The sequence below is a fragment of the Cygnus olor genome, chromosome 26 (genome assembly GCF_009769625.2).
Source record: "Cygnus olor isolate bCygOlo1 chromosome 26, bCygOlo1.pri.v2, whole genome shotgun sequence".
Classification (NCBI taxonomy): domain Eukaryota; kingdom Metazoa; phylum Chordata; class Aves; order Anseriformes; family Anatidae; genus Cygnus; species Cygnus olor.
Window position 1 is genome coordinate 802780 of NC_049194.1, and position 18389 is coordinate 821168.

General features: G+C 54.7%; 1 protein-coding gene across 2 annotated transcripts; it reads left to right on the plus strand.

Moving 5' to 3' along the window:
- The first annotated feature begins 607 nt into the window (after nt 1–607).
- On the plus strand, nt 608–5927 carry FAM174C (family with sequence similarity 174 member C). 2 transcript variants are annotated; one of them, XM_040537694.1, is made up of 3 exons: nt 608–949; nt 1271–1429; nt 2037–5927. In XM_040537694.1, the coding sequence occupies exons 1-3, from the start codon at nt 696–698 to the stop codon at nt 2038–2040; spliced, it is 417 nt and encodes a 138-aa protein (XP_040393628.1). In that variant the 5' UTR covers nt 608–695; the 3' UTR covers nt 2041–5927. The 2 variants fall into 2 exon arrangements, with proteins under 2 accessions (XP_040393628.1, XP_040393629.1); XM_040537695.1 differs by having other exon boundaries at nt 617–949; nt 1313–1429.
- The last annotated feature ends 12462 nt before the right edge of the window (nt 5928–18389 follow it).

Sequence of the window (18389 nt, forward strand, 5' to 3'; positions counted from 1 at the left end):
TTTCCCCAAAAGGACAATGCTTTAGGGTGGTTTGTAAACCACCTGGGGCATTGGAGCTCTTGTGCTGTGGTTTTAAATGTTCACCACTGTGAGAGCTGGGGAATTTGGAAGAAAGGTTTGCTGCGTGCGTTTGCTGTGAGCTGCTCACTGTCCCCCACCAAGTGAACACCCCAGGATGGTGACAAGGGCTCCCATCAAGGCCGAGGGGATGGTCGGTGGTATCCTGTGGGCCCTCATCCGCAGTTCTGCAGGGCACGAGGGGCTGCGGCTGCCCTGACTGCGTGAGGGGAGAAAGTGGAGCAGAGACCCTGAGACTGGGGTTTGTGTGGTGAAGAGAAATGGCAGCTCTGAGGAGAAACGGCACCCCTGGGCGAAGGAGTCGTGCTGCGAGGGGGAAATGGCGGCCCTCAGGAGGTCGGGGTGGTTCTGAGGGGGAAATGGCGCCGGTGGCGGGGGTCTCAGGCTGTGAGGGCCGCAGTGGCGGTAGTGGGACATGAAGGGCAGCCTCCGCAGCGCCCCGCTGAGCCCAGCCCCATGCAGGGAGCCTCACACCGACCCAGGGCCCTGCGGAACGGCGCTGCCCCGGAACGCCGCATGCAGCTCCACCGGGCCCGGACGGTGCCTGCACTGCACAGCACGGGCCCGCCGCCTTCCTGTGCCTGCCCCGCCGCAGCACCACTCCGAGCCGCCCGGCCATGCTGCGGCCGGAGCCCCGCTGCCTCCTCCTCATCCTCCTCCTGCTGCTGCTACAAGGCAGCTGGGCTGCCACCCCGACCGCCCTGGCCCCGCTCAATGCCACGGAGGTGCCGCGGGTGGCTGCCGGTAACGGGACGCGGCCAGGGCCGGGGCCGCTGCCTGGGTTGGGGCTGCCGGTGCTGAAGCGGGCCCTGTACGTGCTCAGCGCCCTGTCTGCGCTGGCTGCATTCTACTTCCTCCTGCGGGCAGTCCGGTGAGTGCGGGCCCCGTCCCAGTACCCGGTTTGCCCCGTCCCGGTACCCAGTTTGTCCTGTCCCAGTACCCGGTTTGCCCTCCCTGGCCAAGTTGTGCCCATTTGTCCTGTCTCCCCTTCCTCCGCCAGGCCAGGAGCTGCACGGAGGCATTTCACTATGGCAGGGGAAACAGCCCTGTACATTCATGCCACTATTAATTAATGATAAAAAGCCTCCCGGTCCCGTTTGTTGCGCCCATGCAGTTGTAAGGCCCCGTCTCCGTGTGAACGTGTTGTGCTGCAGGTGACGGAGCACTCACTCTGCCGTCTGTGTGCCCTCAGCTCTAGATCAGAGGGACCCAGAGAGCTCAAAACTAATTTCAGGTTGAAGAAGCCGCAGCGGAAGAAATATGGCCTTCTGTCAAATTACGATGAGAACATAGAGATGGCTTCGCTCGACAGTGACGAGGACACAGTGTTTGAAACACGGAATCTGAGGCGGTAAGCGGGTATTTCCTATGCTTCTCTTTTCCTCACGAGAAACTAACAGAATCCTTTCCTAAGGGGTGGAAGCTTTGGCACAGATCGTGTAATCAGCTCTGCATAAATGAATCTGCTGCGTGTGGTCTTTCTGTGTCAGCACGTGGACTTTATTTTGCCTTTCTTCATCTCCTGACCAGCACCCTGAAGAGCACCAGTCCTGGTCTCGCAGACGGTCGGTGTTTGGGGCACCACGTTGTGCTGTGTGCTCAGCAGGCCAGCAGGAGGGACAGATAGACATCCCTCGTGGCCCAGTCTGAGGCTCCCTGCACTGGCTTGGAAATAAAGCTGTCTGTTTCTCAAGCGGGTGAATTGCTCCCAAGTCAAGTCGCAGCTAAATTCATGGTCCTGTTGAGGCATCCATTCCTGCTTTCATAGCAGTGTGCTTTCATTCCCTGGGTCATGCGAGTTTGATTTCTCTGGAGAATATTCTATTAAAGCTAGGCATGGCTTGCTTCTGGCCTCTCAGCTCCCCCAGCTGTTTTGAGGTTGCTAATGATCTGTCAAGTTGTATGTGCTCACTCTGATGCTGGGTGTTGTGTGTGTGTTGTTTTTTTTTTTTTTCCAGATGATTTGGGACCAGTGGCACCAACTGCAAAGACTGCCCACGGGGGTGCAAGTCCACCGGTGGAATCACCTTACCAATGCTCAAGTTTTATTTTTTTATAATTGCTTATAATGACTATTAAAAGCACATACTTTGGTAGCTGGGGCAGGGGAAAGGGGACCAAACCTGTTTCCTTTACACATGTTTCTGGGGAAAGGTGGAGCTGCAAGCTAAAGGATGCTACACTGAGTGCTGCCAACTGCACAGGGAGACAGTAAGGAAAATGTGGCTCCTGGATGAATCCTCAGCATTTGAAATCTAATGGCTCTGGACTCAAGTGCTGCAGCTGTGTCTGCTGGCCTGTCGGTACTTGAAAGGTGCTCATATCCCTCTCTCTCCTGACTGTGGCAGTCAGCTTGAAGCATCAGGCAAGTGGGTTCCTTCTGTAGGCTGACCCTCTTTCCTTCATGCAGTATCAGGTGACCTCTTTAGTAAGCATCTCTGTAATCAGCTCTGCATCTAATGGTGGAGTTGGGAGAGCTTTTGTTGTCTTTTATACCAGTGTTGGGCACGGATAGCTGGATAGTTTCCTTAGTTCAGATAGAATAGTATGGGGAAAGAGCTGTGAGTTAAATGCATTGACGTTCCTGTAGTTGCGGCATTAGCTGTTACACCCGATAGTACAGGTCGTTACATGGGTTTACAGAGCAAAGATGTTTACAAATGAAACGTGCCACTTGGCCCGAAGGAGTGTTTCTCCAGGAGTTACTGGCTGTGTAGTCTGTGGGGCTGAGTGTTCAGGCTGCTCTGCCCAGCTGCAAGTCTAGGGTGCTGCAATGGTACTTTCACTGGAGAAATGTGTAACATCTACCAAGCTTCTGAATTTTGAGCTGCTGCCTCTGTCTGAGGTCAGCCCAGCAAACTGGAGGATTCCTGTGCATTGTGTCGATATCATAATTCTTACAATGTCGGACCAAAGGTGGCTGTGTTAGAATGTCTTTGTTAGGTGGGTCTACTGCTAAAATGGTGAAAACTGCTTGCAAAGCGCTTCTGTTCACAGCACATTTCAGCCAGGAAGGGAGGGTCGTTCCTTGGAAAACTCTGGGCCTGTATCCTTAAGTCCTTCTTCCACCCAAAATTGGTAGTGCCTTTGTTAGGAGAACCCAAGGGAAGTTACCCTGCGGGCCAGGGATTTCCCTCCCTAAGAGGTGCAGCTTTAAGGCTAAGGACTTTACCTTTATGGTGAAGATTGAGAATGTCCGAAGTAATGGCTCCTTTCTTTTGGTTAGCAAATCCTCTAGATAAGGGGACAAAACCAATGCTTAACAGAAAGAGTGGGGCAGAAGGGTACCTTTATCAGGTAGCAATGACAAATGGTTTTGCTGCGGTTACCTGGGAGCTCGGGGTCTGGCTGCTGCACCGAAATCCCTCGTGAGGCGGTTGATGGAGCGGTGTGGTCCTGGTGCTCACCCGTGCGAGGGGCAGCCTTTCTCAGAGGTTTCCTGGAGAAACGTCACCCTAGGTGCTGGCAGCTCCGACTTGCACACAGGCAAAAGATTTTTAAATATATATATATTTTTAGTAATGCTGTCATGTGAACACCGCACTTGGATGTGCCCTAATTTCATATCATTTATATCCTTTCATGCCTCTTGTAGGTACTTTCTGCTTGTTTAGCTGATGCAGAGATGAAAGCCTTTGCTGCGTTCCTCGGTGAGGATAGCGGTAATAGCTAGATCTGGCCGTTGCTGCCCCTTGGGTGATCAGAGAGCTGATTTGTTTGATTCATAGTAGTGTAGCTTCCTTGATCCTCTACAGCCTGGCAGGTCTATGAACATGCTGATAACTTTCTTTGGCTCTTCAATTCCCTTTACAAAATTGTTTCTCTGTTGCATTGTGCACAAGCCAGGTAAGCCTGACTCTTTCAGTCCGCTGACATGCCCTGGCACAGCGTTTTGACTGACGCGTTCATTGGTCTTTCTTCAGCGGAGGTGATTTACTTGATCATTCTCTAGGCTCTGCTCTTCATTGGACAGATGGGTTTAGCAATTTATAAGTTTCCTTTCCTTGCAGGAGGGAATGATTTTTTAATGTTAACAGTTTGAATGATTTTGATCAAAGAGAGGACCTCAAGCTGTAGGTCCTGTCATGAAAATAATTTTGATAGAATTTGATTTTGCTGTAGTAGGTATTTAGAATGTGAGCAGGGAAAGATGCAGAGGGATGCAGCTAGAGTGTGTAATGAGGTCCCTATTCTTGTGCTGTACAGGCAAGTGATGATTAAGTTGAAGGCCCAGAGGGTGTGCTGGCCCGACACTTATGTACCACGTACATATTTTCAGAAGCCCTTCTGCTGGCCCTCTTTAAAGGAGAGAGTTTCATCATCTGGAGAATGAAAAAGTGATTCTGGAGCTGCAATGTCAGATTGCTGTCACTTTTAATCCGAAGCTGTTCTGGCTAGAGACGAGTTTGAGCTGCAGTCCATGGCCATGGGTGGCAATTTCCACTTTCTGCTGAGCCACCCTGCATCTCGGGAGCAGTCTGTAGCCTGGAGTTGCTCCTCACAGGCCACGACTTCACAATCCTGCTCCGTTTGATGTGGAGTAGCTCCAAATCATTGTTAAAGGCATCTTATAAGAGGAGAAAACAAAGATGCTAGTTACAGATCTGAGACTCCTTCAAGTACAAATGTATCAGCACAGCTCAGCTGTGTGATTATGTATGTACGAGCAAAAGCTCAGCACAGCTTTACTGATCTCTGCTTCTCCTGGACAAATAAACTGGAGCTACTGCAGCAGCCACTCGTCACAGAGGTAGAAGAGCACACCCATGGTACGTGGCCAGTGCAGGCTTTGGGGGGGTCTTGCTAATAACAGTGGCTCTTAAGCCTTGTGTTTTGTTTTCCTAATATGAGAGCAGTTCAGTAGTTGCTTCAGCTGCAGATTTAGTTACTCTACGTGTGATATCCATGTTGGTAGCCTTTGCAGCGGTTAGAACTCATAGTAGTTTTTCAGAACAGGTTTAAATACACAGATGCAAACAGACGCACGTGTGCGCTGAGCCAGGTGCATGTGAGGCGGCTCCGTCCTGGAGCTGAGCGGCATCAGCGCGGCGCTGTGCTCGTGCGTGCGCCTGTCCCCAGGCAGGCTGATCCCTCGCCAGCTGCTGCTGCGCTTTCTTTCTCTGGAACAAATTGGGATGTTCGTGGGAGGTGCTGTGGGCTCCGGCAGTCCATTCCTGCTGATCTGTGCAGAGCTCCTGCCAGTCTGTGCCAAAAAAAAGCGAAGGGACCAAGGCTGTCGGAGCCGATGAGAGCAGGGTGGCGAGGACCAAGGGTGGAGCGCGCGGTGCCCTGCGATGCTGCGCGGTCACCGGCCTGCGTGTCTCACAGGTGACTGCTGTGGAGTTTGCTCGAAACAATCACTGTTGTTTAAGCCAAAGCCTAATTTCTAAAGTTTACATAATTGCCTCTCTGATCTTCTCGGAGGACTGTATCGAAGCCTCTCCTGTTGGTGTTGAACTGCTAGGCAAATTGACTGGACCGTCTGCTGAGGTTAATGAGGTTGACTGAGAGCGATATGAGCATCGGGTCTCTATTGTTAACAACGTTCTTCTGTTTTGTTTCATTCGTACATGTGACTGGAATGGGATCCGCAGCATTAACGTGCTGGGAGATGGACCTGTGGTATGAGCAGATTGCCAAGAAGTCAATAAAACAGCACTTGAGTGCATTGTGTTGTCTGTGCTCTCAGAAATGAGGAGCTAGTCTTTCACCCTCCTGCTTGAATTGTTGATTTATTTTTAAATAGCAACCAGTCCTGTATTGATTGATTGTTTTACTTTCCTTTTGTTTACAGTCCCCCCTCCTTTGTGTCTCGGAACAAATGAAATAAACCGTTCTGTTTCACCCGACTCCTCCGTTGCAGCGTGCCTGGCAGCCAGCGTTTGGGATTATTCTGCGGGGCTGCCTCACGTGCCTGGCGTGCTGCTGAGCCCATGGGATGGAGCCTTTTTGGAGCCTTTCCCTGCTCAGCTGCCCTAACCAGGCACCGCCTTGCTTTCTGCTTGGTAACAGTTACGCTCTCACCTTTTTTGTGCATTATTTTTGTGTTGTTACACTTCTGTCTTTTTGCCCGGGGCTCACCTCCATTGATCATCTCAGGGTTTGTTTCCACTTTCTCAAGTTTCCTCCCTTTCCTTCCTCCCTATTCTTACCTTAATCCCTTCTCTTGTACCGAAGGCTAAGTGAATCCCTGGAGGGGTGATTCCACTGTGGAAGAGCCAAGTTTTGTTTTGTTTATTGCTTTGGGAGATGGCGGGGGGGGGGGGGGGGGGGGGGGGGGGGGGGCTGTCCTAGCTCCTCGGTGCAAAGAATTAAACTTTTAACAAAATGAAGGGCGTTCCCGGGTACTAACATCTGCTTTCCATCCATCTTACAAATGAGGGTGGCTGTGCACATTTCGGTCATGCACATTAGTGGCACCGGAGAAAAGGGAAGCCGAGTTTCCTGTGTCTCACTCTGCCAACCTGCTCTTGGCCGCGTCCCTGTGTCCTCCCTGGCTGTGCACAGGGCACTGGTGGCCTAATGCTGGTCCTGGAGGGTGGCACAGCCAGGGGATGAAGGGGCTTTCGTTTGCTCCGTGGTTTGACCGTACTCGTTACTGCCACAGGCTCCTGCCACGCCGTGTGCCGAGCGGGCGGGCAGAGCTGAAGGAGAAGCTGGTGAGCGGGGGAACCCTGTAGATGGCACTCGCAGACCGAGCATCCTGCTAACGGGGCACTGGCAAGAGGTGGTGAGGCTGAGGATAACTCGCCATGCCTTCAAGAGGCAAACCTTCCCTCGAGGGCTGCCTGGGGGCCTGATGCAAGCGCCCGTAGGGGACGAGTCCCCTGCTGGCAGCAGTGGGTGGCGGGGCCCTGCTCCGGGAGCTCTTAGCCTGGAGAAGGCTTCTCCCAGCTCCGGGTGCTGCTCTCCCCCCACCTCTATCTCAGCCAGTTTTCACCCTGTTAGTACTTGTCTGCAAGGGCTTTTTGTGATTCTGGGACAGCCAAACTTTAAAGGTGCCCTCATTTGGTTGAATTAACCCGTAGGGGCCCTGCTCAGTACCGCCAGGGCAAGGCTTGTCTGTGCAGAGCGCGGAGCTGTCCGGGGCTGGTCCAAGGCTTGGCACCCACCCGGCAGGACCAGAGCGCCCCCCCCCCCCCCGAGCCTGCTCCCCCGCTTCACGCCTGCAAATGCCTGCAGCGAGCGTTGCACGGACTTGTGCCGCAGCAGCGCCCTTTGGCACGCACGTGGCTCTCCCTGGGGAGCGTGCTGTGCAAAATTAAGTGCAGTGCTTAATGAACTTACGGAGAGCGTTTATCAGGGCAGCAGTTCGGACAGGACAGCTTCATGGCTTTAAAACCACGTGGGCTTAAAACTGTGTGGGGTGCTGCGGAGGAGCGAGCTGCCAGGGGAGTTAAATAAAATGCTCCTTCGTTTTCAGGCTGAGGGGGGTGGTAGCTCTAATTAGCACTAATAGGACTAACGGCTGGGGCCTGTGCACGCTGTATCAGGTGCAGATGTTTGTCCTCCTCACCGTGTTCTGGCCCTGCTCTGTACGGCTGGGGTGAAGTCCAGGCAGGCGCTGGCTGGGATTCTGGTCACAGACATGAGCTGGCGGCGTGTATCTGCTGTGAATTTATTTCAAACTCAAGTTAAAGTGCTCTCGGTGCTTTGGATGCAAATTCTCCTTCCTTGAAATGGGAACTGCAGGCCGCGCGCTGAGTGCTGGTAAGCTCTTTTGATTTCACTAGCCTGTGTGCTGCGGCAGCGCCGTACCTCGCAGCCGTGCTCCGCGGAGTGCAAAATAACCTCTGCAGCAGGAGCCCGCGGGGGGAACACCTCTTAGCTTTCCGCTGGCATAGAAGAGCACTTCTCTTGTTATCTGTGCACAGGCCTGCTTCTTTATGAAGGCTCATTTATAAAGCTGGGGTTTGTCGGGGCAGGTCTGGGCTGTAGTCCGTGTGTGTTTTCCCTTTGCTGTGCAGAAGAAGTGGTGCGAGCCCCACTGTAGGGTACACCACCAAGGGTACAGGATGTTTCATGTGGGGATTTCAGAGCCCTTTGTCAATGAGGTAGATTCCTCCAGTGCCACGAAGAAATGGCTGTGATGGGTGGAACCACCTGTGCTGGGAGATGTCCCTCGGTTGGTCCCAGCTGGCACTGGTGTTACTGTGAGCATGTCGGGTGCCCAGTCCCCTTTGTGGATGGGGGGCGTTGTGGGCCGAGCGCCCTGTTCTGCTCGCTGTTCATGCGGCTTTGCACACTCACCTGTGCTTTAGACGCCACCTTTGTGAAATAAGGAGAAAAGGAGGGGAGTTCCTCAAGGCTGACTCACAGAAAGCGCTCGGAGCGGTGACCTGCGTGGGGCCGCGGGACTCGGTGCTGAGCAGCTCAGGGCAGCCACGGGGAGCGAGCAGGGAGGGAGCAGGGCGGTCCTGGGCAGCCCTCCCAGACCTTTTCTCAAGCCGCTGCCACTGCGCTTGCTGCACGGCTGCAGGGCTTTGGAGCCGAGCTTCCTTCTTGGCAGTGGAACTTGCACCCCCCATGCATTCGGCCGTGCTCCTGACACCACCCCTGTGAGTTTCTGGAGGAGTTTTTTGGGGGTCCGGCCCCAGAAAGTCCCCCTGGAGCTTTCTGCAGGGTGTGGGGGGCTTGCATGGGCCAAAAGCTGTGAGCAATGCAGGGGGCTTACCCTGCAACACACCGTGGGTGCTCTGAAAATTGCCTCTGTATTTATTTTGGAATACAGACTGCACATTGTGAAGGTAGCTGGAAGTGTTTGAAAACCTGCTGCAGATCCTCCTCTGATGTCTTTTCTGCTCCACTCAGCAAAGCCCCTCTATACGACTAGCAGGATTCTTCTGTATAAAAAATTAGCTTTACTTAGTTGGCTTTTTGTCTAAATCCTCCTTCTGATCTTTATTTTTTCCCCCTATGCGATGGAAAGGTGAATGGAAGTGGCACTTCATCCACAAAAGCCTTTCCTTCAGAAATGTTGGTTGGTTTTGTTTTAAATTTTTTTAAAGGGGGCTTTGCAGGGGAGGATGGAGAAGCATTTTCTTTTTAAGTTACTCTGGGGAATAAAAGTATAAAGGAAAGAAGTGATCATAACTGTACTGGCAACGGAACAATATTTTTTACTTTTTATTTTTGGAGTACCAGAACTAATTGAAGAAGGAATTCACACAACAATTTTTGCAATCTAAGGATGAGTAAACATTAAAGGGGATGCTGTACTTCTGGTGCATGCTAATGCGGGACTGCACGCGTAGAAGGGAGAAGATGTCCCTAAAATTAAATTTGAGCTGAACGCCTCAGATGTAACACTTCAGTGTTTTCTTCTTTGCGTTGCCAGATCAAAGGCGCTAGCTAGAGCCCACGTCCAGGAATACCTGTTGAGAGGATAAGACTTCGGCGCACCTCCGAGATGAAACCACGAGGAAACAGAAGTGCTGGGGCTGAGTTGGTGGAGGTGCTTCCATGGGCTGCGGGATTCCTGCGGGTCCGTATGGCTCTCGTCTGCTCCAGCAGGGTTCGTGGTGGGTTCAGAGAGCTCCCTGCCCGTGTCAGGGCTGCCAGCATTTCGGGGTGCTTGCAGGGACTGCCAGCAGTTTTAATTAGCATCCCTTTCTAGGGGTGTAGGCACAGAAACAAGTCGGGGCTGACGTGTTGGAGCACATCGCCCGCTTCCCAGGAACCACACGCTCGCCTTTGGCTCCCCAGCGTGGTTTGTGTCGTTCCCAGTGCCAGCAGATTGCACCCAAACGGCACCAAACTTGCCTGGGCCGTGCTCTCGCTGATGCCTCCCAACTTATTCGCCTGCTGGAAGCTGCTGCTGAGGTCCCGGTGTTTCCACGCTGGACACGCTTCGGGGCTCGCCGCGAGCCGCAGCAACTGTTGTTGTTGGCGCCGAGGGATCTGCTTGCTCTCTTTGCAATCAGAGCAACCCGGCCGTCTGCTGGCTAATAAGAGCCAGGAAATGGAAGTGTCGAGATGTGCAGGTTTTGCAGCTAGGAGAGACCATTATGCTCATCATGCCGCAGCCTCCCACGGAGCGCTGGCTGGTTCATCTCTTTCTGCGTGCTGAAACCAGAGGGTTTCTTTTAGAAATAGTGCCAGCTTTCGTCTGAGGCAGCTAAGTGATGGAGCATTTACTGCATCCCTGATATGCTGCTAATATGTTCTGGTGGTTAATTACTCTCGCTCTTTCAAAGAAAAAAAAACCTCACATACTTAAAATAATCCTACTTGTTTCGTCGCTCAGCCTGCGCTGAGTGCACGCTACCCCCTCCCTGGCAAAAAGTGGTGTCGGTGCTATTCCTGGTCGTGACAAACCCGATGGGCACTAATGCCATCAATAAGCAGCCAGGGGGGTCAGGCTGTTGCAGGGGGGCAAGGTGCTGCTCCATCTCAGGAAAGTCAGGCAGGGCTGGGAAGTGTTTTTGTTCTGGTGTTGTTTTACAGCGGAGGTTTCTCCAAGGACACCCAAACTGGGGGAAACTCTTCCAACAGAGGAAATTTCGGCTCCCCTGCCTGCTGCTTGCTCGTGCCCTCAGCCCCCAGCGGGCACTGCCGGAGCTGTCACCAGGCTCTGGAGCACCGGAGCGTCCCCCTGAAGGCTGCAAGGGTTTCATTTCTGCGTGCAGGAGGTAAGCTGGAACAAGAAGAGCCGAAACCCGGCAGCACGGGGATGCCATTGTGTGCACCTGAAGGCTCAGCAGGAGCTTGGGATCGGTTGGTTCACATTGTCTGCTGCCGGGGCATATTCTGGTCTCTTTTTTTTACACCAGTGTTATTTTAATCTGCTTTTCTCTCACATCAAACTCCCTCTTTCTACAGAGTGCAGAGAGGTATTAGGTTTGTGCCCTTTGTGATGTATAGCAAAGGTTTGAGATACCGCTTTTTTCTTTCAGAAGCAGAGGTTTTTATCCACATTATAACTTCAGCTTCTCCACAGTCATCATTTTGGCTCCTCAACTGCCTTGGGTAGGTGCACGAAAAACATTTTCTGAGTTGGTTACAGGGCGGGCTGTGTCCTTAATCAAGGCTCCCACCCCTTTGGCGCATGTGTGTGCAGGCCCAGGCCGTGGTAGTGAGAGCGGTGCTCGCACCACAATAACTTTTGTCCTCCTGGCAGGGACGTCCCCGTTGCCTCATCAGGCTCCAGATCCAGGATCCCAGCCAGGGCGGACCTGGCTCTGGGAGCACGGGAAGTCCCCGGGAGAAGCCTGGTTTTGCTGGGAGTTGTGCAGGCAGGCAGAGGTAGCCCTTTCCCTCCAAAGCATGTTTTCCACGTAGAAAACATTAGAAATATTTAGAAATATTAATACATAGAAATACTTTCCACGTAGAAAATGACACGGGGAGGCTTTTTTAAATGAAAGAAGGATTGAGGCACAGTGAGAACCCTCGCTGCCCTTTGGCAAATCAGCAGCGGTGGCAAATCAGGGAAGGGAACCGAGATCCTTGGGCCCACCACCACGTTTCTGTGTGCCTTTGGGATGCCCAGGCCCTGGATGGTCTTAGGGCAGCTCGAGGAGGTGCCCGGGGGAGCAGAAGCACTGGCACCCCTCTCCCCCTGCTCCATCCCCTCCATTTCTCCAGGTCACCCCTTGCACAGCCGAGGATGTTTTTGTCTCCCCCCTTCCCCATCCTCGCACGCCTCCTTTCAGAGGCTCTTTGCTCTCCTCACTTTCCCACAGCTCAGAGCCATTCTCCCAGCTTCAAAAGGTTTACTAATTACCCTAATGAGGTCAGGAGAGACCAAACGCTTCTGTGACTTAAAGCAGGGGTGGGAGGGGGGGTTTGGAAGGGAGGAAACATCTTGGCTTGTGCCTGTGCTGCTGTGTCTGTAGGAAGACGGCGTCTCCCTACCTCTACCCTTTCTCCCCCACCTTCCCATCTAGCAGAAAAAAAGGAAATGTGGACAGAAGGTCTCAAAGCTTTTAAAAAGAAATTCCTTTTGCCTGTCAAAAGAACAAACAGATACACCAAAAACTGTCAGAATTAGTGTTGGAGTAATTGCAGAAGCTCTCCAAGGTTAATGCGCCATTAGCGAACAGCTCTCGCACAGCTAAAAGCCAGGACGAGACAGGTTGTCAAAGGCTTGCTGGAGATTAAAGAGCTCCGTTCCCAGCCCAAACTCTCTCGTGTGCGTTGTTTGGGAGGGGAGGGCCAGGGGTGTTTGTGGGAAGGAGATAACGCCGGCTCCACTTTGCGCTGCCGTGGCACCGCTGGAGGAGTGCGGCCCCCCAGCCAGAGGAGCGGTTTTCAGAGCTGGGTGGTGGGGTTCTGGGAGCTTTGTTCCCGTCCAGATCTTCTGCAAAATCCTTGCCTCGACCTGAAACAGCACGAGCCCTGACCCTGGGGAGCAGCTGGGGCATGGGGTGATCTGGGGATGCTTCAGGTTGGGGTGCGCTGGCTCCCTGGGGAGCAGCAGGGTGCTGGGGCCTTTGCAATTCATAAATGAATTCTCAGTTTTGGCACAGCAAACTGCCGAGCAGGGCAGTGCTTTTATATTGAATCATGGCTTGATTTCATCTCCTGGGCCAGCGTAAGGCTCATTTAGGTAAAACTGGCCTTGGTTTCAATTCTGTGGGAGAGAGGAAGCGGTTCCAAACTTCCAGCAAAGCAGCACCCCCAGCACCACGAGCACGGCCCTGGGGCTGGGTCAGCAGCCCCTCGGGAGGCACGGGAGCAGCTCCTGGGTCACCTCGGGGCTCTCGGTGTCTTCAAGTGAGGCGCTGACCCCTCTTAGCATGCCAGGCTTGGAGCGGCTGCTGCCTCCTGCAAAGCAGAGCTCTGTCTAGGAGCATTTTTCCCCTGGTGAAGGTGTGTTTGGGGTGTTGGAAGGGGTGGCTGAACTCTCACAGCTTGGAAACACCACACTGAGGACCAGCCCCAGCCATTTTCATTGCAAGCTCCCTGCCTGTAAACAAACACGCGTTCAAAAGCAGCCCGTGGGCTCCTGCTGCTGCTCCTGATCTGGATGTGGACAAGGCTGCCGTGACTGCGCTCTTTGTCAGGGCCGTGGCTGCTTTAGAGCTATTGTGCTGGTGTTGTGATAGTGTCTACGATCCCTGCCAGGACCAGGTCTTTGTTACGGGGATGCTCTGCGCACGGATGCTGAGCGCCAGTCCCCGTCCGTGGTGTGGCAGAAGGAGAAAGAGGCTGAGGGAAGGGAAAAGGGGTAGAAATAAATGTGCAGGAGGCAGCCACTTGCCACAGGGGCTGGCTGGGGAGCGGGGTGTTCCTGTGGCTCCCAGGCCTGCCCTGGGTGGTGGCTTTCACCTGCTGGAGATTTGGCTTTGGGGCTGGTGCCATGAGCTCAGGACCAGCAGCACTGGAGGCTGGCTGGAGGGAGGTGAGCCGCAGGCTGTCAGCCAAGGGCCGGCGAGAGAGGCCCCTTTAAAAGAGCAGCCGTGAGCAGGGGAAATGAACAATGTCATAATTGGGAAATTAAACCTTTCCTGTTCTTTTCTTTTTCTATCTTGATATAATTTGTAGTGATTAGACCTGGGGTGCAGCACAACCAGACAATGCAAGTCTTCTGTACAAGAGCAAAACAAGGCTCCTGCATAGACCCTGTCTCTTTATTAAGTTGATTTGCATTCATAATCTTCATTTGCCGTTATTATTTTTCCCCCTTGTGCTTAGTGAGTGATATTAGCATAAAGTCCCTTTTTTCTTGTTTTCTATTCACGCTCAAGGTCAGAGACTTAGTGAGACACTGACGAAAACAATCTCTTCCTCACCCTCTTTTAATTCTTTGCAGAAACATGTCCTGGGGATTTTAACATAACAATTGCTGGAAAAGGAGGGAGGGGGGAGACCTGAACAGAGAGCCCTTTCTGTGATGGAAACAGGAGGTGCCCGAAAGAAGGAGGCGAATTCCAGGGGAAGAAGAGAGGGCGGAAGAGGTCTGGGAGCAGCAACGGTCCTGGTCCTGGCCGGGTTCTCCCAGACGGTGTCCAGGCATCCTGGGGATGCCCCGCGGCCCCCAGCTCCCTCTGTGTGTCCAAATCACCCCTTCTCTCATGTCGAAGCCCTGCAATCGTTGGGATGCCCCAGGTGAGACTGTGCCGGGATGTCCCAAGCCATCGCCAGCCCTGCAGCCGTTGGTGTCCGTGGAGAGGGGCCTGGGGCTCCTGGGGCTGGTTTCTGAGCTCAGGCAGGGTCTGAAAGCAAAAGCCCCGGCTCCTCTCGTTCTTGCCCTGCTCTTGCGGGTTCGCTGCATGAACCACCTCGCAGTCTTGCTTTCCTTCTTCCTGTCCCCATCCTTTGAAGCAGCAGCAGAGCCCCGCAGCTGGGGCGCACGCGTCCGTCCCTCATTGAGCTGCTGGGGTGAGGAGAGCAGCCAAGTTGGGGAGCATCGGACTTCCCTGCAGCCAGAAGAACAAAGTAGGACAAAATTAAAAAAAACATCGTGGAGGGACCTGGGTGAGGCAGCCCCTTCCCCAGCCGTGCCACTGGCCTACAGCAGTCAGACACTGGCCGCTTTTTGGGCTCGTTTCCAGCTCTCGTGCCACAGCTGCTCAGGGGCTGCCAACAGGTTCAGGGACGTGCCGGTGCCTGCAGGAGGGACCAAGGGCGATGCTCTCCCTGCCCCGCACCAGCCGGGGCTCTTCTGACCCCTTGTCAGACCGGGCAGGGTCAACACAGAGGAAAAATCCCCCCTCAGTGTCCGAGAGGCTTGCAGGTTACGGTCAGTTTTGGGAGGGAGAGAGAGCGAGGGATGGATTCCTTTCTGTGTGCACAAGCTGTGATGATTTTAATGCGCATGTTACTGTGTGAAGCTCTGGTCTTGGGCATGAACTCTTCCAGGCAGGCAATTTCCTCTGAAATCTGATGTGGGGCTGGAACTTGGCAGATGGCAGCTGCTCTCGCTAATGGCCCGAGTGCTCCCGAGTGACCCGTCCGTGGGAAGGGGGTGGCTTCAGGAGCTGATAAACGCCTGATGGCCCGGCTGAAACGCTGGCCGCGTCTGAGGTGTGGATGTTGTCTGGTGCTGCACATGTTTGCTGTGCACAGAAATATGTCTTATTTTGCAGAATTGGTAGGTTGCTTTTTTTTTTTTTTTTTTTTCCTCGGGATGCTTCAGGGCTTTCAGTGCTCAGATGCAATGTGAGCGTTTTCATGCCCCTTTAATGCTTCACTAAACAGTCTGAGCTGCTGCCTCTTAATGCCCCAGTAAAGCACAGAGTGCTCCAGAGCGTAAAGAGCATGCGAGGAAAAGGAGGCTGATGGAGACGGAGAAGAAAAGAGACTGTGAGGAGAGACAAAGCAGGGAAGAAGAAGTCATCTTCTGCCTTTCTCTCCCTGCAGATACGCAGTCCGTGCCCTTGTGGAGGCAGCTGGTGCTGAGGGTCCCCCCGGCTGCTGCTGAGCCCCCAGGGAGCAGCTGAGCTCCGCTTGTGGTCTCCCAGCCCTACGGCCACTGCATGTGTTACGAGGGGAGATGTTCCCCATGTGCCGTGGGGCGAGGTGTGTGCCATGGCTGTGCCATAGACCCTGCCAGGGGGTGCTGGGTGCTGGGTCCTGGGGTTTTCCTGGTGCTCCTGAGCCCTGCTCTGGTCTCTGGTGTGTCCCATGGGGCCGGCATCCCCAGCATGTCCCATATGGGCTAAGTGCCCGTGGACCGCTGTGGGTCCTGGCTCTGTCCTCAGCACGATGCCAGTGCATGCGTGCTTCCCGGACAGACACCAAAGCGAGGGAAGAGGACAAGGGCAGGGAAAAAAAAAAGAGAGACCCCAGCTCTTAACCTAACCAGGCAAAGTTTGTGCCTCCTCCCGACCAGCGCCGCGGGGAGTCACCGGCTCCCGCGTTGTTAATTCAAGTCATCGCATCGCCTGCGCTCTGTGCGTTTCTCCCCCGCGCCGCTTGCCCTGCCCGTTTGATCTGGAAGTACCAAAAGTAGCGCCTCGGGCTGCGACACCGGCATCCTCGGTCACCATAGGAACGGCAGCGGGGCTCCCCCGCGGCCCCGTCCCCCGCGGCCCCGCTGCCGGGGCCGTGCCGTGCCCGCCTGTGAAGTTTGGCGCATCAAGGCCCCGCGCCACGGCCCCCACGGCCGGCGGGCTCGGCGGCAGGCTGCTGCCAAGCTGCAAGGCAGCGTTTTCGTCTGAGCTGCCGGGCACAAAGCGGAGGTTATCGGTGTCACGGAACCTGCGGAGCGTGAGGGTAAAATGCCCTTACGGTTTTCTTAACGGAGGGAGAACCGGGAGGAGGAAGGGAGAGCTCCGGGAGGGCAAGGGTTTGGAGCTGGAGGCAGTTATTGGCGGGCAGGGGGGGAGGAAGAGGAGGCGGAAGATGGAGATGTCTGCGGCGGGAGGGCTGAGGCTCAGGGCGGAATCGGCGGCTCTGCCGCTGACATCTGGCACGGTGCTGGCTGCGGGCAGGGCTGGGCTGCAGCCCCGGCTTCCCACCTGGGAAATGGGGCCGTTAATTGGCACGTTCCCCCTAACCCCTTCTGTCAGCTCCGTGTCAGCTGTAAACCCCCTCTGGGGAGTCCATCTGTGTCTCTGTGCACTCACCTGATGGCTGCCTTTCCCGAAGATGCATAAGGAAGGGGTGGCACGGAGCTGGGGGAGCTGGTGCCAGACCCCCGTTGCGTGCCCCCAGCAGCCCCAGCTTCCGTCAGGGGGGCTTTTCGGGGACCCCCCACAACAGGTTCCCTGGAATCCACCACTGTCGGTGGGACGGGAGAGGTGAGGCAGGCCGGCTCGTGGTGCAGAGCTCATGTGAGGGCAACCAGGGCTCGGTGACCTCTTCCCACGGTGTGCCCAGCCTCAAAACCAGCGCTCGTAACACTGCCGCTGCGTGCTGTCCCCATCCCTGGCACCGCTGCGGTGGCACTGGTCGGTGGCATCACCACGGGGGCTGGCGCATCCCTGCCACCGTCTGGGTGGCTCTGGGGAGCCGGCAGCGCCGTGGTGGCCCTGGGCACGTCGTGGTCCGGGGGTGGCTCTGCCCCTGCGCGGAGCCGGGGCTGGCGGCCGCTGCTCCCTGCGGCGCCGTGATTGACGCCCGGAGCCGCCTGGCTCCCTCCATAAACACCTACACTTTCTAATTGCTGACAGTTATTTACTGTAAAGACAGGAGCACACGCACCACCAGCTCTGACAACTCATGTCAAAACCCCACAAGAAACTATATTTTTATGTCTTTATTTGTTTCCCCTCTGTTCCCAAGCAGATCTGCTTTCTCTCGCCCCTCTCTCCGCTGCCCCTTGGGGCTCCCCCTGCCCCAGCCCCATCCCGGGGGCGATGCAGGGTGGGGGGGCTGCCCTTTCGCCCCCGCTTTCCCCGGTCCATGCCTGGCTGGGCGCTGACGGACGGGTGCAAACCGACGTACAGTGGATCCCGCCACGCGCCTGCTTGTTTATTTGCTGTCTCTCAGCCCCTCTGTGTTCAAACATAATTGGTTCTGCTCAGAGCAGTAAACAATGATGTGCGACGCATGAGTGAGCCCTAAACAGCACCTACATGCAATTAAAATAATTGGGTGCGTACCTAGGGCTGATTTCAGCCCCCCCACATCGCTTTTCTCTCTTCCTTTGCTTCTTCTCCAGCTTTCCTCCCGTCTCGGCAGCTCACCACCAGCTCCTCTCGCCCCCCAAAACGGGCGCGGGCGCTGGAGCCTTTTCTCTGTCCGGCGCCGCGCGAGGAGCCCGCAGACCTCAGCTCGGCCTCGGCACGAGCGCAGGATGAGCACGGCAGCACCTGAGCAGGAGATGAGATTCCAGCCCAGGCCCATGAAATATAATGAAGGCCCAAGGGACTGTACCAGCTCCTTGGTTAAAAATGATGCTGTTATATTTAGACAAGGTAACTAGAGGCCCCTCTGGACAGAGAGGAGTACAATTTTTTGTTTAATGATTCCATAATCTGATATAATATCGGGCCTGTAAGACATAATGAAGACCTGGGGGAGTTTACATCTTTGCAGCATTAAAGGGCCTCTGCTTGGGGACACAGACAGGTGGAGGTTTGAACTTTGATGCAGTCAAACATGTTTTTCTCTGGATTTGTTTGACATGATTGAGAGGGAATCCAGCAGCCGTAGGGAGAGGAGAAAATGGTTGCAAACACAGCAGTGCTTAAAACAAATCCAGGCAGCTGCTTTGCTCGCGCCGAGGGTGGGTGCTGGGCGCTCGGGGGCCCCACCAGGCTCTGCAGGGCCCCCGGGGCTGCGATTCCCCAGGCTCCATGTGGACACCTCTGGGCGCGATGGCCCCGCGGTGCTGCAGGAGCTGTTTGCCTTCTAGAGCACGAGGATGCTCCTTCCCCAAGTGAACGCGTAGTTTTGCAAGCATCAGACGTGGAGTTCTA

Bases quoted from the DNA above. Each gene is read 5' to 3' on its own strand.
- FAM174C (XM_040537694.1), top strand. From the start codon at position 696: ATGCTGCGGCCGGAGCCCCGCTGCCTCCTCCTCATCCTCCTCCTGCTG. The intron at 950-1,270 runs GTGAGTGCGGGC...GTGTGCCCTCAG, and splicing joins TTCCTCCTGCGGGCAGTCCG to CTCTAGATCAGAGGGACCCA.